At 37.5% G+C, this 24127-nt stretch overlaps 1 protein-coding gene and 1 long non-coding RNA gene across 3 annotated transcripts; one reads left to right on the top strand and one right to left on the bottom strand.

Annotated features, from left to right (window-relative positions):
• The first annotated feature begins 1108 nt into the window (after positions 1-1108).
• On the top strand, positions 1109-23880 carry LOC149733802 (uncharacterized). 2 transcript variants are annotated; one of them, XM_089882051.1, is made up of 55 exons: positions 1109-2324; positions 5377-5574; positions 6061-6113; positions 6274-6306; positions 6688-6741; positions 6858-6947; positions 7034-7096; positions 7155-7199; positions 7324-7431; positions 7656-7709; positions 7765-7818; positions 7903-7956; positions 8179-8223; positions 8383-8436; positions 8661-8705; positions 8959-9012; positions 9180-9278; positions 9440-9484; positions 9548-9601; positions 9784-9828; positions 9898-9951; positions 10223-10276; positions 10636-10689; positions 10756-10809; positions 11034-11132; positions 11364-11417; positions 11653-11751; positions 12097-12204; positions 12448-12555; positions 12730-12873; positions 13175-13336; positions 13528-13581; positions 13776-13829; positions 14069-14122; positions 14494-14601; positions 14750-14803; positions 14996-15049; positions 15326-15425; positions 15798-15859; positions 16365-16418; positions 16494-16547; positions 16770-16931; positions 17229-17336; positions 17709-17762; positions 17926-17979; positions 18155-18208; positions 18367-18420; positions 18616-18723; positions 18915-18962; positions 19354-19458; positions 19828-19966; positions 20365-20530; positions 20980-21088; positions 22040-22195; positions 22622-23880. In XM_089882051.1, the coding sequence occupies exons 1-55, from the start codon at positions 2249-2251 to the stop codon at positions 22766-22768; spliced, it is 4425 nt and encodes a 1474-aa protein (XP_089738177.1). In that variant the 5' UTR covers positions 1109-2248; the 3' UTR covers positions 22769-23880. The 2 variants fall into 2 exon arrangements, with proteins under 2 accessions (XP_089738177.1, XP_089738178.1); XM_089882052.1 differs by lacking the exon at positions 5377-5574.
• Positions 17804-19831, bottom strand: LOC149733803 (uncharacterized). The gene is made up of 2 exons (XR_016385290.1): positions 19539-19831; positions 17804-19478 (listed from the first exon to the last, which is right to left on the bottom strand). It is a non-coding gene; the product is annotated as an uncharacterized LOC149733803 (long non-coding RNA).
• Positions 23881-24127: the final 247 nt, after the last annotated feature.

The raw sequence follows: 24127 nt of genomic DNA, 5'->3' as shown, positions 1-24127 counted from the left end.
TCATAAACCAAGTTCTGGAATTATTGTTTGTATTTATATTGTGACATCATATTGTCTATTCATATTTTAAAATAGAAATGTTATACAAGATTAAAAATGATTGGGGATCCTGCTACGTATTTGTATATCTTAGGGCTCGAATCAAATTTATTTGGTAGTTGTTATAAAGTACAACGCGAAATTAACGATGTGGACCACCTACTGCGGCAGACTTTGTTGTTTCATCTGACGGGCTACATTCGTAGTCGTTGTTCGACATGCCTTGGCCTGAATTGGCGGCTGTCATAAACCCGCAAGCATTTGATGGCAATTTATCAACTAAACTGGGGCATTCTGGTTAATAAAAGGACCCGCGACTGTAACCTTCGACATTCACAGCCATAACCCTGCAACAAATTGTATTAACGACCGTAAAGGGCCTGCTTTTTAGTGCAGAAACTTGCCCTTAATTTAGACAACCGTAAAAGCAGCAATCGTTCAAAAGAAGTGTTTATCAAAAGCAATTTAAGTCGCTGCATAAAATGTGGCTGCATATTTGAGTTAGCGGTTCAGTATTTGGTTGACGTGCAGGGACACAGGGAATTTAATTATATAAACGAGGACTTGTATAACGTTGTTGTTTCAGTGATAAACGCATTCCTGTGGCAGGACTGTTGTCTGAGCTTTCCCAGCCGTGTGTCGCTCGCCGTACGCATAATTTAAGTAAAGCGCATATTTGAACAGCTTTCGTGACGTAAAATGTCATAACTTACGCACGGCGTTACCACAGTTTATTAATAAGAGATTTCGTCTCATATATGCAAAATATACAGTTGCACAAGTAAAATAGAGAACCAAACCGCGAAATTTCGAGAAAAAGTATGCCCTGAAATAGTCATTCGTTAGTCAAGATCAGCGAAACTTTCTATCTTGATAATCAGACAACAAAGCCACAACTCGCAACCTTTAACGAAAAGGTGACTAAATTTGCAAATAGGCCGGCGGTCGTCTGTCGGCAATTTGTTTGTCGCTTGTGGAAAATGTAGGAAATCATATCAGCTTGAGACTATGAGTCATACGAAAGTAATCGCCGTTGGTGTTGGCTACACAGGCGTTAACGTTGTTCGGTCATGTCCTATTTTAAAACTACACATTTCGGGGTAACATCGCAGTACAGAGCTTTCATTATTGGCCTGGATTTGTTTGGCTTTCCTTGGTGCGCCGAAAGTGCTGGTAATTTCGTGACCAACGAGCCGTGAATAACGTCAGCTTGAACCTGGGTAGCCAGACAACCGTCGAACGTTAAAACTGGCGTCGGTGTGGTAAAAGCGCGGCCTTGGGTATTACGAGCTCAGGAAATTGTGTCTGGAACTCTTACCACCTAGCCCGAAGCTAGGTTAACCAGCTAAGTCGCTGCCGGTAATCCAATCCAGCTGTAAGAGGGTATAACCGGCATCCTTGACCTGCCGGAAAAATAGAAATGGTATAGATTAAACCGACTATAGTATTTTCTTTTTCAAACAATTTCAAAGTCATTGGGGTAGAACGATATTGAAATTTTGTTTGCAGTTCTGGCTTACCGCGGTTTTACAAAATACAATAAAGGATTGCACGCTCATCGCATAACCGTTTTGCACCCCCTTTAAAATAAATGCTTGGCTATGTACCTTGGTAAACCAGTCAAGTGGTGAGTATGATTTTTTAACAACGCATATTGGTGAGGTAATGTAATATACTGTAGTGGTAACGTTTAAGTGCCCGGTGTGTTTCTGTATACTGACAGCAACGGCCAGACTAATTAGTTCATTTTTTCACTTTCTCCACAGAATGAGGTCGTGATATTTGACATCCTGGTGTTAGTAGGTTGTTAATTGCAGCACCGTCGGTCCTTTCCTTTCAACTTCGTACCGTGATCCACAGTGCAAACTTTGCTTTTCGCACTCCGCCCCTCGCTTACACGTTTTCGAGAGAATATAAGAAGAAACCAGCCGATCCAGAGACAAAATCGACGGCCTTAAAGAAGAAGGCATTCGCTCGACCTGGCTACATCTACCGTGGTTGGACACAGTCGATTCATCGGCTTCCCAAAGGGTCGCCAGAGGATAGCGAGACGTAGCTTCGTTGAGAGACTTTTTCGCTCGTTCTAGCCCCGCGGCCTGCGCTCGCCGCTAAACGCATTCTCGAACGTTCTAGGGGCGCGGACGCAGCAGCAGCGACCTTGTGCTACCGACGAACGAGTCGGAATACATCGGCGGAGGAGCTGTGCACGATGGGTGTGTACGGCACTATGAAGATACTTACCGCAGTGATGCTGCTGGCTATGCTGGATCTAGCACGCTGTCAGGGTAAGTAAATATTTCCCCCTAAGTCCTTATATAACCAAACATATCTTTGACATTTTCTGCAGACAGGTATGGTTGATTTGCCTTTTGAGGCAATCCGTTTTATTTTGTATACTCTCTCCCTCTTGCGGGAGTTTTGGCAAAGCGAGCATGGAGCTCATTTATTGAGCCAAAATAAATTCGAGTGTTTAATTATATATTCGAATTTAGTACATAATCATACTAAATAGTCGGTAACGTTTAAATTAATAAATGGAGCCTATATATGATTAAAGTTACAACGCAGTTCCAGCGTTATAACTGCAACCCACCTACAAATAAATGCAAAACGAGCGGCAATGGATTTCTACAATCAAATTTTAGGAACGGCGCTTTGACCTTTTCGCTTTCGAACATTCCGACTCAAAGCAGTCATGAAGTGCTCGGTTTATGTGTGATAATTTAGATTAGCGTGACCTTTACGGTCACCAGCGGTTTAGGTTTAAAATTCCGCATTTTGAGTGGCGCTGTTTTTGGCCTTTTCCGTGACCCAAAATTTCAATCGGTGTTGCGTAAGTTGGCCGTCGGAGATTATTTGATTCTTGACACACCGATAACGCATTTCGTTTATTTGTGGTTGTCACAGTTAAAATCAAATTGCAATTGCACGAAATGCCAGATGGCGCTTCGGCAAAAATAGCTGTCACACGCCTATGTGATAAATAGTCACGTTCCACTTTACGGCCTGAATAGCAATTTTATAAAATGCGACTGCGTAATATTTGGGTAAAATTTACCATGGGAAAGTTACAGTGCATGACTTTTTTTCTGTTAAACCCGTTGTGTTTCTAGAACAATAGGCCTTGTGTGTAGCCAAATCACCCCTTATCCGATACCCGGTTCTCGCGTGAAATTTTAGGCGGATATTGCAGAGCGGTAGGAAATGCAGGGTCGTTCTTCACCGGTTCCTCTGCAACCGCTGCTTAGGCTATGCTCGCCGCAGACTTTGTACGGTCTACTTGATCCAGCTCGTCCGTGCGTGCAAGTTAATACCACTGTATTTCAAAGCCGTTTTAACAAAGAAACTGCTGAGGTTCCGTGTGCAGCGTACCGAAGCAAAAGTCCAACGGAAAACCAGACCGAAAATTTGCCCTGGTTTCCGTTTGTCTGCTAGTGGTTTTCAAGAGACTGTAGCTCCCTTGTCTCTACGCGCTCGCGAACCATCTTTTATATTTACTCCCCGGTGCCCCAGCGTCCGACAAGCACCTTAAGCGCTCGACCGCAAAGTTAACTCATAGGTAATGCTGCACTGCATTTACGTAAGTGATGAATAATGCCCCAAGTTTGCGCAGCATAACAAGACTTAATTAACCACAGCTTCGGCACATCATGCTTCCCTTTCATTTTCATGCTGCAATCATTTTCAGTGTAATTTATTTTTCATTCACCTTACTCACTAGGCATTTAATTTACCATATTTATATGTTTTACCCTCTGCTTGTATTATTCATATGTAATTATGTAGTTATTAATACTATTAATTCTTTATGCTTTTTGTGCAAAGTTTGACGCTTTTCCAATGGGTGATATCTCTCGCAAAATTGCTAAATTTGGGATGGACAAAAATAGGAACAAACTGGCAAAAAAAATTATCAAAAAATGTAGATAGGCCCCGCTCACCACTCCGCAGTGACCGCTTTGCATGGCTACACACGCTGGTAACTTGTCCTTAGTATCTCACAATGCAATCATCCCATCGTCACCGTCGCTGCGCTTTCTTCCTGGCAACCTCCGCATGGCTTTTGTTTGTCCTTACTTCTAAAGCTTTACATCCGCGTCAGTAATGCGTGACTGCCCGCCGCCCTTTTAAAATGGACTCGAAAGAGCTAACGCCCTATCTGGTACCCCATTTTGATTTCGATTTTGCCCATATACCCTGGGGTTTAAAATTATCCAAAAGCATGAAACCAGATTTACGATACAGTTATGGATTATTTGAATTATTAAAGACTGTCGCGGTAGAGCAACGTCAGCCGTTACGTAATATGCACCAAAGTGAACTTGAATTAGATGCACGTATCGATCGTAATGTATTTTTAATAACACATTTTCCAATACTTACCACACTTTACTAACATTAACACCCCGAACACAGTAAAATGCTAACTAATACCCTACACGTGCATGTTTTATCCATCACAATTAATTTGCTCACAATACCCGAAATAGGATATGGAATCTCCTCATAACCCCTAATCTTTGGGTGACATAACCGTACAGTAATTGCATGAATTCAATCCCAATACGCTTGCGGCTTGCCCAACTAATTAAGAAGGCATTGGTTCTTCAGGAAACCCAACCATGTCGGGAATGTTTTAATTAACGGGCCAGGGAGTCATAACCATTGAGAGTTTGGTCGCAATTACTGCCCACGAAATGCGTCAGACTTTGCACATACCTACCGTTTAGCTTTTATATCTTTAAATCCGATCATAATTACAGTCATCATTCGCTTCATGTTGTTAATGGATTCTTTCGCCATAAGTATAGCTCGTCGGCGCCACCTTACGTTTGCATTTTACTTCGCGTATGACAAGTTCAACGGAATTCGAAATATTCCAAACACGCTGTTGTGGTCGTTGTGGCTTCGCTCTTGATAAATAAACTTGGAGCGGGAGCAGAGCGCGCCTGCTTTTTGTCCTTATTGCGGCATCACCTCACGAACGCTTCGTCTGTTGCGTTTAAGCAACTCGTCACAGCGGGTAGGTACTGAAGACGCCAAGGGGCTTGTAAGCCGATCCTGGAGTCACGGAACGCCATAAATTGCCAGTCCTGTGGCGGAAATCCTTCGTGGTATAATAAACGGCTTTACTTCGGCTATTTTAGGGAAATAGCTTTCTCACGACGAATTCGGTCTCAGACACTAAATGTGTTGCGCAATCGGTCACTGCGGCTGTGTTTGAGTAAGAATTTGTCCGTGTCATGTCGTCCCAACCGGCGCGAGATATCACCTGAGCTCTTAGAGCGTTACAAATCAAAAACAAACTAATCGGCAATGGTTAATCACCTGACTCAGGAGTAAGACTCGGCGGCGGCTGCGTTTACAAAGGCGAGGTCTACAACGCCGGTGACGTGTTCAAGCCCACAAAGTGCGAGGTGTGCGTTTGCGACGACAATGAGGTCGTCTGCGACTACATCCTATGCGAGGAGCTTACATGCCCATTCCAAAAAAGCATTGAAGGAGAATGCTGTAAGGTGTGCGCCGATGAACCAGGTGCGAATTTAAACACGCTCGACCGATTGTATGCTACGAATAAAGGCAGCCCTGCGAATTCCCGTGCATGCGAACGCAATATTATACGTTGGTCTCACACAACATGTGATCATTAGTTTACCAACTGCCACTTTACGTAATACCGCCTATTGCGGTTCACGAATTACTTAAAATGACCACTTTACCCTAACTCCTATTTGCCATTAAATAGACCTAAAATAAATTTGACCCACTTCGGTGTGTTATTTATCCGAATCCTTTTGTTTTTCAGAGGTGAGTTACATGTGGAAAGAAGACTGATGTATTCTGCAGAGTTCATGATATTGAAACCAGACCAAACATGCATAAAACTTTTCAATTATTTAACTATAATATTTGCACATACAGTTATAATCTCTGAAATAAATTTTACAACTTTTCTCCATTTCTAAATTTGATAACTTAGTAGGTTTATTGCATTATTTCTATTTTAAAATGTCTTTTATTAGATTGGTATTAAAGGACAAAAGGGAGAACCTGGAGAAATTCCAGACAATGTTGTAAGTATCATGATTTTTTTTAACCCATTTCCCTTCTCCAGGCTTATTTTCAATTAAAGTAAAATAAACCTCAAACGATTAACTCTGACTGTATTAAAGATTGTCATTTGTAACTTTTGTTTTGCCTAACTAATATCGCATCTTTATTTTAACTTTACAGGGGGAAGGACTTCCAGGACCCGCAGGAATACCAGTAAGTTAATAATGGATAGGTTTACTTTGTTATTAATGCGCTGCTTATTCCAAATGAGTGTGTCAAAAAATCACTGAATGCTTAGCATTTATGAATTTTGGGCTCATTGGCGCCACCATGGAAATATCCACATGTGTCGTTGGGACACTTAACCATAATGTATCCAACACATTATTCCCTTTTGGGTTGGACAAATTGTCTGCCATACAAAAAAATGACAAAATATTGTGTTACCCTTTAATTGGGAAAAAGGTGTGTGAAACAAAACACCCATGTTAAATTCTGACGCTCGCCCTCTTCTTAACAAGAGAATAAATAAGTTATTCTTCTGTGCTAAGTTATGCCTGCCTCTTACTATTTTTAAATCTTTTTATTTTAAAGGGTATTCCCGGACTACAAGGAATTGACGGACGGCCAGGAGCAAGAGGTCCAAAGGTTCGTTAAAAAAGTTGTTCACAGAAAAATAGCTTAAAGAAAAAACGATGAAATTTATTGAGAATTCTTTTACTGCGTTTCAAACTTATTTTTAAATTCTCCACTCTGTAATGTAGGGAGACAGAGGTACACCCGGACGTGATGGTAACCCCGGAACCCCTGGTATTCCCGGACCACCAGGACCCCCAGGTGCAGGAATGGACGGTGTAAGTAACAAATTATTTATTAATTTAAACCGAATTGTTAACATTTTTTTTGGAACAATAAACACTTTGTAAATTTTTAATCACAGGATCTTGCCCGAAGTTATTCAGCTGGAGGCAAGGGACCAAGTCCAGTTATAGCTGGACCACCTGTATGTATTTTTTATATATGTGGAAAATTACAATGTATTTAAACCTTACTTTTTATAGGGAGTTATGGGACCAAGAGGATCACCAGGAGTTCCTGGTTCACCAGTAAGTTTTTATATTGAATGTTTTTTATATTGAAATCCATTTTTACCATTTAAAAATCAGGTTATAACTAAATTTCTTATATAGTTTATATTTTGTTCTCCACTACAATAATCATGCTTAACAGGGACCCCAAGGATTCCAAGGACCCCCAGGAGAGACTGGTGAACCTGGATCTAGTGGACCACCCGGACATGCAGGACCTTCTGGAATTCCAGGCAAACCAGGAAAAGATGTAAGTCTGCAATATGTTGCATTGACACAGTGTTTTAAAGTGTTTGCCTCTAGACCACTGACATAGTAAAGTTCTGGTTTTTAAATCAAAGGATATGGGTTTAAGATGCTGTTACCCCACCTAATGGCAATTCTTCCTGTGCTCCTTTATGGGTTGTCTGAATAGCCAGCCATAGTGTTTTATCATTTTAGGTTTAAAAATTAAACATTTTGTATTTTCTTTAGGGCAAGGATGGCAGACCAGGGAAAACTGGTCCAATTGGTACTCCTGGACCACAGGTAAGTTTATTGGAAACATACAAAATTAAATATTCTAATTGTTGTTTTATTTAAGGGACCGAGAGGATTTTCAGGCACACCTGGAAACCCAGGACCCAAAGGACATAAGGTAAGATTGATATGACTGTTAATGATGAACCAGTGAATAATATGTTTAAGTACTGTAATTATATACTGACACTTATTTGTTTAGGGTCATGCTGGTCTTAATGGTTTGAAAGGAGATAGTGGTCTTGCTGGAGCAGATGTAAGTACAAAAAATGTCATTTTTAGCATACTTTACATTGTGTTTTATAAAAGTTTACAAACATAAAACATGTAACTTTCAAGTTTTTTTAAATTTGTTTTCATTAGTTTACTGCTTGGGATTAAATTTGTAACAAAACTTAATAAAGGTACTTCTGTAACAGTAGCAAGAAGTAGCAATAACAGTACATATGGTATAAACTTAACATTTAATTTAATCCAGGGTGAACAAGGAGCAGTAGGAGAAGCTGGACCTCCTGGAATCAGTGTAAGTTTCCTTGTCCTTGCTTGAAATAAATTTATTAATAAAATCTAAGGACTAGTTTGGTATTATTAAAGTGGTGGGGAGTCCATTTACATGTGCGTAAAAAATGAAAATTGTTTTTAAAATTTAAATGCAATGAATCTAAATTATTGTATTTTTCAGGGGCCGAGAGGTCTACCTGGTGACAGAGGAAGGCCAGGAGCTGCTGGAGAACCAGTAAGTTTATTGTTTTTGTGTTGCAACTTATGTTTTCTCTCCTACAAACTTGTGTTTTCTCTCTTACATAAGAAAATTTTAGGTATCGTTATATGTAAACATCCAGTTTACTAATTTTAACCAAAACTTTATTGTAAGTCCGCATAAATCTATGTTCCTATGATCTCAGTGTTAAATCACACTCTCGTTATACTGCATTAGATTTAACAAAATATTCTGAACAGGGTGCTCGTGGATCTGATGGTCTTCCTGGACAATCTGGACCACCAGTAAGTATAAACACTCACAATGTCAATTAATGTATCTATGGTTTTTAACCCTTTTTCAATTGAACCACTTTCCAGTAAAGGATGTTTTAATGTCAGTTTAGTAAATAAGTTTAGTTTTAGGAAGTTTTAAGACGGTCTGTGTTTTTCCTGCAAAAAAGAAACAACAAAAAAAGAATAAATATGAAAACCGTATAAAACTTATAATTTAGATTTTATAAAATAATTTAGATTTTAAAAATGGTGTTACTTTTAGGGACCAACTGGAATTGGTGGACCTCCAGGATTCCCAGGTGCGCCAGGATCTAAGGTTGGTTGGTTTTATTATAAATTTTTCTTTTAAAATTAAATTGAGCTTTTTTGGTTACAAAATATAAAAAAATTCTGCACTGATCAAAATAATTTCTGAAGTTTAAATGATTATCTTTTAAAAAGATGTTACTAAATACTAATACTAACCATGCCCATTTATCACAGGGTGAAGGTGGACCTACTGGTGCAAGAGGACCTGAAGGACCCCAGGGTTCAAGGGGTGAAGCAGGAACACCAGGCTCCCCTGGACCAGCTGGGCTTGCGGTAATTTTTTTTGCTGTAAAAATTCGCTGTCTTTTTTACTGTAAAAATGGTTGCTGTATAACTGCATTTAGCTTTTTCTAAAACTTTCTATTCTATTTTATGTCTCAATTGCTAAATTTTATTGTAAGCTTATATAATTTACAATTTTTATTAAATTCTAGGGCTCTCCTGGTATTGATGGAGCATCAGGTTCCAAGGGATCAACTGTAAGTGTCAACACTGCTTTACAATGGCTTTAAATTTATAAATAACCATATAATTCTCAACAGGGTGCACCCGGCATTGCTGGACCACCAGGCATTCCCGGCCCAAGAGGCTCACCTGTGAGTATGACTTTAAAAATGAAATTTTAAAAATTAAATCTATGCTTTATGCTGCCTTTTCTGAAATCTTTAATTCTAAACTTGTGTCTATTGAATAGTTTATTGGTAATGCCTAATCCTTGAATCAGGAATTTTAAACTGAATATTCATAACTCTAACTTTTGCCTGTTTCATATTCATAGGGTACACAAGGTAATATCGGATCTGCTGGACCTAAAGGAAACACTGTAAGTAATTTTACCCTATTTAAATGACCCACTTTTTACATTCTGCTCACCCTTATATTTGTTCCCTAGGGAAACCCTGGTGTTCAAGGCTTCAGAGGTGATCAAGGACCAAAAGGAAGCATGGTAAGAAAATCTTGTTTTGTGCTTCAAATGTACATAAATGGATATTTGTGTGGTTTTACTGAACAATATGTAAACATGTTTTGTATGAAAAGTATTGCTTTTATAGTGGTAGAGAGATTAATGGGCAAACATTAGCCTAAATTCCAAGTTCCCTAGTGGCATGTCTTGCTATGGAACCCAACCCATTGATTGCAAACATTCTATAGTAATGTTATCAACCTTACGAAAATCCTAGAATTGTATTTTCTAAAATTGGTGTTTTGTATTATAGGGTAGTACTGGACCACAAGGTCTGCAAGGAGTACAAGGAGAAGAAGGAAAGAGGGTAAGATTATGTTTATTTAAATTCTGTTTTAACTCAATTCATGTTAGCTCTAATCTAATACTTTGGCAGCATCATTCAATATGAAGCCACTATGTATGGTGTGCAACATTTGTGTAAAACACTCATAGATTTTCCACTCTAGAGGATAAACATTAAAGTGCCTTATCTTAGCTTGGCAGGGAGCGTGAGGTTGATGACATGTTCATAAAAATGTCGTTAATGATAGTCATCTTACAACCAACCATAAATTCCACAAATAGTGAATCAATGTAGAATTTACGGAAAAAATTAAAAAATGTTGACATTTTTTGTGTCCGATAAGACTTTGGAACAGTTCTTTAATTGTGTTGTGCTTGTAGGGTTCCAGAGGAGAAGCTGGACCTCCTGGACCAATTGGTTCAACTGGAGAGAGGGTAAGTGCTTTAATGTTCAACTTGGTGTATAAGTTTTAAAATTGTCATTCTAACATCAATTTTTAGGGTGCACCTGGTAACAGAGGATTCCCTGGACAAGATGGTCTATCTGGTCCCAAGGTATGTATTTATAAAAATCACAAAAGAAATTTTGACTATACAGAAGAAATCGCAAAAATTATTGCCTACAAAGTTGTATTTGTGGTAACCTCCAACCATATATTTATTCCTACATTACACAAAGTATATTTTTAGTTTTGCAAAGTTAAGTTATATTCAAAGAAAAAAACAAAAAAATACGTGGACTAAACTTTTTGCTGAGGTTAATTATGATTTGAAATCAGGGAAGCACTGGCAGAAGAGGACGACCTGGTGTTTCAGGGCCTAAAGGATCAGTTGGTGACGTTGGCAGATCTGGTGAACCTGGTCTTCCTGGTGCAAGGGTAAGTTGTATCATTATAAAAATGATACAAAATTAAATATAATTTGTATCTAAAAAAGCAAATGTTTGTATGAGTCAAAAAGTAGAATTACACTAAAATATGTTCTATTTTTCTGTAAAAATGTAAAAGATTTTCACAAGAATTAAAATAGAACATATTTTAGTGTAATTCTTTTTTGAAATAGCAAGAAAAACTTTACGTATTAATATTTGATTTAAATGTATCTTGCAGGGTCTTACAGGCAAGCCTGGTGCTGATGGTAGACAAGGAAAGCAAGGTCAACCCGTAAGTTGAATCATAATTTATGAGTAACATATTTTGTAACATAAGAAATATACTTGAATTTCATAAATTTTATAACCACTCAATTTTAAAATTGTTTAAGTTTGCAAAAATATTAAAAACGTGTAAGTTAATTATTAATTTTAAAGTTGTGTAAATTTGCAAAAAAAACAGTGTTTAATGCTGTCAGTAAACTGTTAGCTGTCAATCACTAAATTATGAAATCTCTATTATGCAGGGTGTTAGTGGTGAAGACGGTCGCGCTGGACCTGCTGGTGCTCCAGGACAGAAGGGACCACCGGGACAAATTGGTTTCCCAGGACCTAAGGGTGTATCTGTAAGTGATTATTGAATATGTTTATGTGAACATACATATATATGTTTTACTTAAATGTATAACATTTTTTACATAATCATTGTGTCCTTAAGCACACTTTCTTTTTAATTTGAACACTGATTATTAAATGTCTGCTTCACCCAATAATAAATTCTTTGGGTGAAGCAGTCATAACCTTTATCCAAAAAGGTCTGTACTTCTGTTTTTTTGTTTAACCAGTTATAGAGAACTTTCGCTTTTGTATACGACTCTGACCTTTTATACTCTAACTACATGCACAAGATACTGTCATTCTTATTTCTAAATGTAAAAAAAGACACCAAACTAAAGTTTATATTATAACAGGGAGAGCCAGGTCGAGGTGGTGAGAAAGGTATTGCAGGTCCCCCAGGATCACGTGGGTTGGCTGGTAAAGATGGAGAGATCGGACCACAGGGTCCACCAGGACCAAATGTAAGTCTTTTGAAAATATCTACATTTTACATCGTTTTAAAATAATTATGGTCTTTCTGCAAAATTTTTCAAATTGTGCATTTAATTGCAAGGATTTTATTTTATCTTATAGTTTTTTTTTAATTCTTAATTTTTTTATTTTTTTAAAAATATATCGATAAGGTCTTATTATAAATGGTATAAGCAGCACCTTATCTATATGAAGAGGTGTCAGAATATCACTAACAAGAAATTTAATATTAGGGTGTTGCTGGAGACAGAGGAGAAGCAGGACAACCTGGTCCAGCTGGGTTCCAAGGTCTTCCAGGTCCTCCAGGACCTAACGGAGAGCCAGGAAAGTCTGGAGAAACTGTGAGTAGTACAAGGGCAATTTTATATAATAACTTGGAAACTAACATCATCTTTTCCATATAAAACATAAAAATAATTTAAAAGAAATAAAAATTTGGGAGAAAATTTAAAATAAATATAAATATATTAATTTAAATTTTATTTTTTTGAATTTAATTTTTCTGTTTTTTATAGGGTGTTCCAGGAGAGGTTGGTCCATCAGGAGAACCAGGACCCCGAGGTGAACGAGGTTTCCCTGGTGAAGTTGGAACCACTGGACCACAAGGTCTTACTGGTCCACGCGGCGCTGCTGGTATTCCTGGCTCTGATGGACAAAAGGTAGAATTTCAGTTTGTAGCAAAGTAATAGTATTTCTTATACCAGAGTTTTGTGGACTTAAATTTGTAAGCCACCTTTTAAGTGTATAATATAGTAATAGTGGCAAATAATGTGAACGGTTTTTTTAACTTACCGCTTTTTCTTGGTACTTTATTTGTTTTACTTGGTTTCAGTTGTTTATGGTTACATTTTTTCTACTCTAATAATTGTAAGCTCACACAACTTAAATTATCTTTAATATTTGAACATTTTTGATAATTTATGGTTGAAACAAAGCCAATAATATTTTTTTTTGGTTTAGGGTCAAACTGGACCATTAGGTCCACCAGGTGAGCCTGGTCCTCAAGGTGTACAAGGTGGAACTGGCCGACGTGGTCCTCCTGGTTTATCTGGAGGTAAGGGAGACCGAGGAGATCTTGGTCCACCAGGTATTGAGGGAGAACCGGGAAAAGAAGGACTTCGGGTAAGTTAATTAGGTTTAATTTATACTTTTTTTACTGCGCATATACTACTATGTTTAATACTTTCAAAGAAAAACACGGTTAAGTTTTCCAGCTAACGATAATAGATGCAGGAAAATGAAATACTAATATCCTGTTAACTTTTTGGCTATGTAAAAGTGATACTTTAATAATATTAAATATTTTAATTTAGGGTTTGACTGGACCTATTGGACCACCAGGAGCTCAAGGACCAAATGGTGACAAGGTAATTTCAATATATTATGGTTAATTTTTATTTCACATTCAAGCTTTGAATAGATTTTGTCATACATTTGTCAGAAGATCATGTTTTTTTACACCTTTAGTTTAAACATACCTATATTTTTGTACTTCTCATAACATAGGAATACTTTTGTTGTATATGATTATTTTCATTAAACTTAAATATGTTTACCACAGGGAGACCTTGGTAACACTGGACCTGAAGGAGCAACTGGACCAAGAGGATCTCCTGTAAGTACATTCCTTATTGAAAGATATAACTTTATTATTTAATTTTCTTTTAGTATTTTAATGCCATATAAAATCGAACTTAAAAAAGGCAATATTTTCTTTTTTTAGCAATTTTTTTTTTTTTTTTTTATATAAATACATTTTTGGATCAATTAGGATTTTATTCCAAAATTTATATTAAAATGTTTTGTTATACATTTGACAAATCACAAAACGTTTTAATTTTTGTTTCTGCACAGGGTGAAAGAGGAGAACCAGGACCTGATGGGGCACCAGGTTATCCAGGATCACCTGTAAGTTTAGTATTAGTGTACAATATTGTACTTTAATAGTTTCACATGTTTTTTTATGACTTTTTTTGTATAGAAAGTTTTAAAAAAATTACATTTGATTGAATCACAAAAATTGTAAAAATGTGTTTTAATCTATACTTTATTTTTTTTACATAAATACTATGCGCATAAACATTGCAATTGTAGTATAAAACTGTTATGTTTATTACTTTCAAATGATTTTAGGATATGAAATTCATGTTGTAGTTATGTAAATATGTTTTCATTCACCCCCCTGTAAAAATAATACATAAGTTGATTTGAGCTGGTCATGTTTATGAAAAATACCAAATCCTCACAAAAATTTCACGAAATTTGTTTCACGATCTTAGGGAGCTGAAGGACAATCAGGAAAGAAGGGAGAATCTGGTTCCAGAGGTGTCAAGGGTGACTCAGGTGCTCCTGGATTACAAGGACCTGCTGGTGGTGCCGGACCAATTGTAAGTTTAACACAAACTTTTTACTAAACCTATTTCAAAATTTAAATAAAATTTTAGTATATTATTTTGAGCTGAAGTGTTAAAAAGCCAGCTTTTGTTATAATATTTATTTTTTTATCAATTTGTACTTAAATATGTTGTGTGACAGGGACCACCTGGAGTTGCTGGACGAAGAGGTACCCGCGGTGCTATTGGTGTTCCGGTGAGTGTTTTATTCTTATTCCTTTTATTTTATATCAGATGTAGAATTTTTTCTCATGTATTTTTTTAAATGTCAGTGAAAAGAATTTTATCCAGAAAAACGAACTGTATAATTTCTATTATGCCTTTTTTCATTATATTGGTAATAAAATATATTAATTTTCAAAAATTAAAACTTTTTTTCGAATTTCAGGGACCTGCAGGTTTTCCAGGACCAGCTGGACGACCAGGTGCACCGGGAGACCAGGTTAGAAATTAAACCACAAATATTCAAACATTTTAATAAAAATTAAAAAAGTCAACTGCTTGGTTGAAAAAAGTTTTTTTTTTTTGTGTAGTACAGGGTGAAAATTTTAATTGGTATCAGAGACCGGTTTTAAAAACTACTAAAAAAGTTCCAAAGCTGTGATATTTTGTGAATCCGGTTCTAATTTATTACTCATATTGTTGAATGAATCTATTGCATTGTTTTATATATTCAAAATTGGTTTCTTAACTTACAAATTCAATGTTTTAATCACAGGGATCATCTGGACAGCAAGGTAACCCAGGAGAGCCAGGTAAACCTGGATCCAAGGGAGCTTCTGGTGACGAGGGACCTCCAGGACCACAAGGAGAATCAGGTATAAAATTTTACATAAATCCAAGCGTAGGAAAATCACTATATAAAAGAACTTCTATATGATTTCTGTTTATGTGCTACTTTTTGAAGATAGGGGTTTGAGGTTCATTGCTACTACCATGTTGGACGCATGTGTCCACTTCCCAGAAAGTTGGTTAATTCAGTAGTTATTTATGGGTTGTCCAAACTGTCCAGCATGAAAAATTAAAAAAAAAATATTTATTAACAAGATTGCATATGTGATAACTTATAGAAGAGCATGATATGTACAAAACAGAACACATGTGATTGAATGACTGTCAATACCTGACCACAAGAATATAAAAGTTACATTCAATCAATGACATATTTTAAACCGTGACTTTAAAATCAGGACTCCAAGGATTGCCAGGTCAACCTGGTGAGCCAGGATCTGCTGGAGAACCCGGACCACAGGTAAAATACTTTTTCTAGACATGCTTAAGCTTAAGAGTAGCTAAGTTTCAAGTGTTTTGGACTAAAAGTTTATAAAACTGAATTAAGTATTTTTGATAGTGTATTTTAAAAAGTGGGTACTTGGTATATTTAAACCCTTTAGGGGTCATGAACTTTTGACTAGCAAGCCAGACGAGGCTATTTTAATGACGGCATCTGGTTTGCAAAAAAGTTGGTATTTCTTAGCTTAATTGTTAGAAATATTTTTATTTTTGGGTAGTTTTCCGTAACTTAAACTAACTATTCATTTGTTACAATGGTGTTATAAAATGCCAGGGGGAGTTATTTCAGTTACTTGTTTAAAGTGGCTGTACACAGTATTCGGGAATTCGCTGTTTTGTCTGTTTTGTCCGGATTTCGCTGTCGCATGCGGAACTCTTCGCAAGCGAGTTCGCATGCCGGATACTGTGTACAGCCACCATTAGTTGTTTTAAAACTGATATTTAAACTTTTCTAATTACAACAGGGTGGCCCAGGAGCATCAGGACTTAGAGGAAACCCAGGATCTTCTGGAAACCCAGTAAGTTTAACATTCTGTCACCACCATTCTAATATTATGTGTAATAGAAAATAATTTGACCTTTTTTTTCTCAAGGGTCTGCCTGGACCATCTGGACCAACTGGAGACAGGGGACCTTCTGGATTACAGGTATATTTTGCTTAAAAAAAATAACAAAATCATTTCTGATTCATAATGAATAATATAGATATAAAATGAAATTGTGTTTTTTGCTTGTGCTTTCTCTACTGTCATGCTTCGCATTTGGACCTCACCCATACTGAATAAAATAGAACCTTTAACTATGGGATGCTTATTTAAAAGAGCAGTATTAATATTTGAACAAAAAAATTCACTGCGTTTGTTTACTAGGGAGAAGAGGGCAAACAAGGACGACCAGGTCTTCCAGGAGACCGAGGTCCTCCTGGCGACATCGGCCCCGTTGGACCATCAGGACCCTCTGGAGAGAGTGGTCCTGAGGGTATGCCTGGACCTGAAGGTGCACCTGGACGAGATGGCTCAGTAGGAATTAAGGTAAGGCGTTTTGTGCAACATCTGGGCAACAATTTGTGTGGCCATGGCATAATGGCTAGATAGTTTATCTGTTGACCAGTGTTTCTTTGGGAAAGACACATAGTCTTAATTGCCCCAGCCTTATCATGTATAGATTGTTCAAATTGTCAGCCATTTTTTTTAAACTAAAATAGGCCTCCAAAAAAGTTTAAGATATGATTACTTGTAAGTGGTCACAAGGTGTATGAAACAGAACACCTGCTTTAATTACATATTTTAAAATTCAGTCACAAAATAATTCAACTAATTTCCGCGCAGGGTGAAATTGGTGAGCGTGGGCACACTGGACCCCCAGGTCCATCTGGCATTCCAGGACCCCCAGGTCTTCATGGTATCGAAGGAAAGAGTGGTCCACGTGGAGAATCAGTAAGTTTGTATTTCATATAAGGTTAAATGCAATGTTAGGCAGAGTTTTCATTGGCGCTTTTCCCTAACCTTATATTCATAACTGGTTTTAAAAAACGTTGTTTTGCTGTTCAATTCATTCTCATCATTTTTTAAATAATATTATCTTCGCTACTACTCTTAAACAGACAAATAAAAAATATGTTATGTTATGTAAACCAACATTATTAGAATTTAAAACAGTTTAAAAAATTAACTAAGTTAGTATTGTCATATGTTTTTGTGAGCTAAACTTTTATTGTCAATTTAAAACAGATTCTTAATTAATTTTATGTAATATTTATCATGTCTGCAAACTGGTGAATATTTATTAAAAATGTTTTTAAACTTTAGGGACCACCAGGATCCCAAGGACCTCCAGGCCCAGAGGGCGGCAGAGGACAAGCTGTAAGTCTTTAAACTCAATTATATGTTACTTTGATAATTTAGGAAGTTTTATTGTATTGAGTGTTAATTAGTGTAAAAGCAAAAGGATACTTTTCTAAAAAATAGCTTGATTTTTTAATTGTCATAATAAAAGCGGTAATTTTAAGATTTATAAAACTTGCAGGGACCACAAGGTGCACGAGGTGACACTGGAAAAACTGGCGATATGGGACCAAGGGTAAGTCCGCAGAACATGTAATACGTTAATTCCAACTGTATTTAAAAGGAAATAGAATAAGCTACGTCACATACATGGTAACTGTAAAAATGTATGAAATGTGTTATATCTTTCCTGCTATATATGAAAAAACATGTGACATTCAATCATTTATAAACTTGAACTTTTTGTGCAGGGTATCAAGGGTCACCGCGGTTACACTGGTCTACAAGGTCTTCCAGGAAAACTCGTAAGTTTTAAATAATTTATGTATTTTGTATCTTTTTAATGTGACTTTATTGTTTTGTGCAAAAAATCTTGTTTTTCTCAAAGGCATATGAGATTTTTTTTCTACTTTGTATATCATACGAATGTAGATACGAATAAAGAGAATTATTATTCATACAGGGACCAACAGGAGACCCAGGAATGCCTGGAACTGCCGGACCACAAGGACTTAGAGTGAGTTATTTTTCTTTTAGCTGGCTCTATTAATAAAACATAACTGCTGATAGTGTGGTAAAATTGGTAACACAAAGTTTCTATGAAAATAGTTTGGGAAAAATACCTGTCATGCATTTCTGTTTTTGTATATTTCTAACAAAATTCTTTATAGAAATTATTTTTTTGGCTAAAATTCCAAATTTTTATTCTTAGGGAACAACCGGTCCAAGAGGACCTGCTGGCAACGATGGATCCCCAGGAGCACCTGGTCCCATTGGCGCTACTGGTCCACGTGGTTCGTCTGGTGACGATGGTATGAGGGTAAGTATCTTTTACAGTTTACATATTTCTACTTTTTGTACTCAAAATTAATTTTTTAAATGCAAGGACCAAATTCCGAAACAAAGTTTGATAAAATTTACTTTAAAATTTTATTTATTATACTAAACTGTCTTTTTTTCGTTGCACAAATTGTTTCCAAGAATTCATTATAATTTTGATAAACTATTCAGGGACCTTCTGGACCTGCTGGGCCACCTGGACCTCCTGGACCACCAGGGGTAAGTAACACTGTACCGGTATATAAATATTAATAATACACAATTGTCATTGTCAAATAAATTATCAAATCAATTTGTGGTAGCACGCCTGCCTGTAACCCAGAGGTAATGGGTTCAAGGATCATCGCTGCTACCATTGAGGCGTATGTGTCCTTGAGCAATGAGCAAGACACTTAACGGCAATTGCTTCAACCCAGTGGTCACTAATGGGTTGTCCAAATTATCAGCCATACATAAAGAAGTGAAAAAATCTCAAAAAGTAATATACATGGTAACTTGTAAGCTGGCACCAGGTTTATGAAACAAATCACCTGTGTTATAACGACTGTCGTTTTCAAGCCCTGCAAGGATTAAGTAAGTTACATTCATTTATTCAAATTATTTACTTTAGCCTGGAATCGACATGGCTGCCTTCAGAATGCCAGTCATTAGTTCATTCAAGGGACCAAATGTTGCTGCAGATCAACCAGTCAGTGATGTAGGCAGAGATGAAGAGGTAAGATGGCTAAATAAACCCTGGATTTAATATATAACTTGTAAGTCTGGTGGCATAACACTGTTATTAAGAGTACTCACATTGTACTGAAAGGATGCAGGCTTCAATGCTTGTGACTTGGGCAAGACAATTAATGGCAATTGCTCCAACCCAGTGGTCACTAATGGGGTGTCCAAATAAATAATAAGCAAATAAAAGGAAAAACTATTTGCCATAAAAGTTGCATACATCGCAGCTTTTATGCAGGCAAAAAATGCATGGAACAGAACAACCGTGTTATATGGGCTGCTATATGGGCTGCAAATACACAAAACTAAATAGGTTTCTAGCTTAATAAAACATTATTTTAATTCTTATTTCTCATCTCAGATGATGGTTGTATTGAAAGAACTTACCAACTCCGTTGAGAACATCAAAGCACCACGTGGTGTGAGCAAGAAGACAGCAGCTCGCTCCTGCATGGACATTTACCTCGCAGAACAACAACAAAACATTGTTGCTAAGAATGGTATGGGGTCATGTTGTTTTTTTTAAAAAATATTTCGTGTTTGTTTTTTAATGAATCATTTTTTATAGTTTTTAGTTTGGTAACAAAATATTTAAAAATTATTCAACCGTATCCTTACACGTCTACAATACTGTTGTTAATAGTTAAAAACAACCAAGGTGATTCTAGAATACAGATTTTATAGCGGCCATTTTCGACACCTTCTACTGGTGCCACCAACCTAAAATTTGGACACTAACTAGACCCCAGCGGTACCGATTTTAAAATAAACATTTAAAAATTTGAAAAAATAGTGTTTTTAAAACACGATTAAAAAATAGGATTTTTTGTTGACGCTACCCATCTTACCCCACAGCACTACACATTGAATGTAAATCACAAAAATTCTAAATTCCCAGGCATCAGATGGATTGATCCTAATGGCGGCTGCACTGCTGATGGTATTGAGGTTTACTGTAACTTTGACACCATGGAGACATGCGTCTATCCAACCAACAGACACATCGAGAACGGAACCCATTACACCGGGGAGAGCCGGCATGTGTACTACGGGGAAGAAATGGCGTAAGAATTTATTTTATTATTTTGAGTTTTTTATTACAACAACATTTTTGTGTTGTTATGAGGGGAATGAAAATGAGGTAACGGTACTAGGATATTTTCGTACCTGGTTCAAGACTTAGATACCGTAGTTGTAGTATATCATCGTGTAATATTAAAAAACTGCAAAAATGTCTAATTGAAATTAAAAGGCGATTTTAACACATGTCTGGAAAAGGTCTTGAAAACCACTGTTATTTAGTAAAGTAGGGAAAGATGGGACACCTTTTCATACTATTTCCTCGTCCCATTTGGTAGTAAACAAAGAACATTCAAAGAATTATGAAACCTTTTCCTTACGACTCCCATAGACTGCTGTTAATAGTTTAAAACACGATCATGATATTTGGCACTAAAGGTGTCCCATCTCACCCATCCTACTATATATATAAATACTCAACTTTCCATTACAGCACTGGCAGCACAGTAAGATACGACCCATCTGACGAGGACAGAGTTCCACACGCAGATTACACATCGCAGCTCACTTTCTTGCGTCTGCTCAGTCGTCAAGTCAAACAGGTGGGAATATATAAATTACATTAAGTTTGCGTTATTAAACCGCATGTACACTTGTAATCACATAGGAACTAGACTCTAGAGGTTGGGCGACACTATTTTACACCCATGTTCCGGCGCCGTGGCGTAGTGGTTAGCGCGCCTGCCTGTAACCATTAGGAAATGGGTTCAAGGCTCGTCGCTGCTACCATTGTGGGCGTATGTGTCCTTGGGCAAGACACTTAACGACAATTGCTCCAACCCAGTGGTCACTAATGGGTTGTCCAAATTATCAGCCATACATAAAAAAAATAAAAAAATTCCCAAAAAAATAATCACCCACGAAGTAACATACATGGTAACTCGTAAGCTGGCACGAGGTGTTAAACCCGTGTGATAACGACTGTCGTTTTCCGGCCACGCGAGGATAAAGTAAGTTACATTCATTCATTCATGTTATAACCACTTTCCCACTATACGCGAAAATAGTTAAAGTATAATCGTTCAATTTGAACTGCTCTGAATTGCACGCACGCTTGGTCTACTATTAAACTCTTACTTTTTCAAGACAAATTTGGTTACTTTTACAATGCATATAATTTAAAATTCGCTACTCTAACGTAACCGATTCATAAACACATAGTAAAACCGATCATTTCCGGCGGTGGCGAAGTGGTTAGCGCGCCTGCCCCTAACCACAGGTAATGGGTTCATGGCTCGTCGTTGCTACCATTGTGGACGTATGTGTCCTTGGGCAAGACACACACGGCTATTGCTTCAACCCAGTGGTCACTAATGGGTTGTTCAAATTATCATAAGAAAATAAAAAAAATCACCTATAAAGTGACAAACATTGTAACTCATAAAAACTTACATGAGGTGTATAAAACAGAACACTCGTGCTTATCGACTGCTGTTTTCCGGTCACGCGAGGATAAAGTAAGTTACAATTATTCACTCATTTATTTCTCCCAGCACGTTACCTTCTACTGTCGTAACATGGTGGCTTATTATGACGCTGCTGCGGACAACAAAGCACAAGCTCTGAAACTTCGTGGTTTTGGAGATGCTGAGTTCACTGCTGAGGGAGATCCAAGCACAACATACAGGGTTCTCCATGATGGTTGCACTGTAAGTTTATCTCTAGTTTTACTTATTTTACAATAAAAAAATGGGATTTCAGAACATTTAGGCGTCCTATATATAGTATGTTGGGGTAAGATGGTCCTAATAATATTTACTTAAATAAATATATGATCGTATCCCCAAGACTCGTTGTTAATTGTTAAAATTACAATTATGAGATAATATGAGCTACGGTATTTATTTTACTCAACATTAAATGCTAATTTTAAATGGTTATTTAAGGGTAATTTAGTGTAAATCTGGCCTGTGTGTGCTGGGATTATGTAATGAGTCTGGCCTAAATCCCAAGTCCTAGAGGGTGTCTTACCGGAAAGAACCTCGCCTTTGTAAAACGGAATAGTAAATCCGACACCTGCGGTACATTTTTTCATCTGTAGCAAACGGTCAAAGTAAAAAACCAAAACTTTCCAGGGTCGCCCATCAACCTGGGGCAAGACAGACATCGAGTTCACCACTGGATTCGTTGGACGCATGCCAATCACTGATATTGCACCGTTCGATATCGGAGGTGCCGACCAGCAGTTTGGTGCTGAATTTGGCCCAGCCTGCTTCCATTAAGCGGCGGTTAAATCCCCGCTGTACCCGAAAACGAACTGGGAATGTGACAACGACGACGACGAACTGCCCGCTCTTAAAACGGATTTGACGACACGTAGGTGGGAGTTCGCTCCCGCGTTAAAAAAACTATTTTTATCTGACGACAACGACGACGACGGCTCTGTAATGTAACATTGTACTTGTGTTTTTATGTCACGCATTTGTAGCACCGATAACGCCGCCTTTTTTGCGTTTTTTCAGCCTAGTTAAATTGCGTTTTTTTTATGTATAACGAACATCCAAACTTACTCAGCATCCTGAAAAAATCCTCGCTCATTTTCGTTTCGCCCATTCAGCATATCTTTCCACACGGCAGCGGCGTTTTCCACCTTTGCTGTTTTTTTCGTTATTATTATCATGTAGCTTGCGCGACAGTATTATACCGTCACCGCTTTTTTTTTTGTCTAGCCTGACTGTACCTGCATTACTAAATCTTGCTTCGAACGCCTCATAGCCGTTCTCACAACGGCTTTTACCATTCAGCATACCCCGCCGCCCAGCAGTGACGTATTACGTGTTACCTGAGCGTCACTTTTTTACAAAACGTCTTAACCCACGGCCACGTCTGGTGTGCAGTCTACCTGTGGTCGCATGTTTCCTGTGTATAATCCCACTCCAGTCATAACCGGCTCGTGCCGCCTATCGTACCTTGCCCGCCTGTTGGTCAGTGTTTTACGGAAAGCTTGGGCGTTCGCCTTTGGTGGAAGCCGTTACGGTTGACCGACCATCGTGTCACGTGAGCAGCTCGTAGTTGGAAGACGTCGTCCAACATTCGAAGTCGCCACCCGTTTCGGAAGCCGGCAGTTCCCATGATAGAGTTCGGTTAAAATTCCAACTACGTTTACCAGCACTAAATGTAGTTGGAGTTTTCTTCGTTCGGGAAAATAACTGCAGCCAATCCGCGTCCGCGTCCTAGCCCACGTGATTCCCGTTCACCAATCAGAGCACGGCTTGGAAAATATGTCCCGTGAAGACACCAAACCACCCGTATTCGCCTGATACTTTGTGTTTTTCTATTACTTTGCTTTTATATCCTGCTATAAACGCGTGCACAATAAAACGACTTACGTCAATTTCTGGTAATTCAATAATTTCAATGAGCAGCAATGTAGAGGTTGTCTATCAAGCTAAGACCAGCAAAAAAAGAAAAGAAAGTTTTTTCCATGCTCATGTTTTGTCCATATTTGCAAGATTGACAAAACATGAAACACGGCATAAAAAAAACATAGAAAAAATATATCAAGTCACAAGTAAGGAATAAAAACTTAAAAAAAACATTCAAAAATGTCATTTTCTGAAAAAAAACATTTCCTGCCCCAT

Source organism: Ciona robusta, chromosome 7 (genome assembly GCF_009617815.1).
Source record: "Ciona robusta chromosome 7, ASM961781v2".
Classification (NCBI taxonomy): Eukaryota; Metazoa; Chordata; class Ascidiacea; order Phlebobranchia; family Cionidae; genus Ciona; species Ciona robusta.
Note: the sequence above shows the minus strand (reverse complement) of the source record. Positions and strands in the feature narration are given on the sequence as shown.

Bases quoted from the DNA above. Each gene is read 5' to 3' on its own strand.
- LOC149733802 (XM_089882051.1), top strand. From the start codon at position 2,249: ATGGGTGTGTACGGCACTATGAAGATACTTACCGCAGTGATGCTGCTG. The intron at 8,224-8,382 runs GTAAGTTTCCTT...TGTATTTTTCAG, and splicing joins CTGGACCTCCTGGAATCAGT to GGGCCGAGAGGTCTACCTGG. The intron at 13,830-14,068 runs GTAAGTACATTC...GTTTCTGCACAG, and splicing joins CTGGACCAAGAGGATCTCCT to GGTGAAAGAGGAGAACCAGG.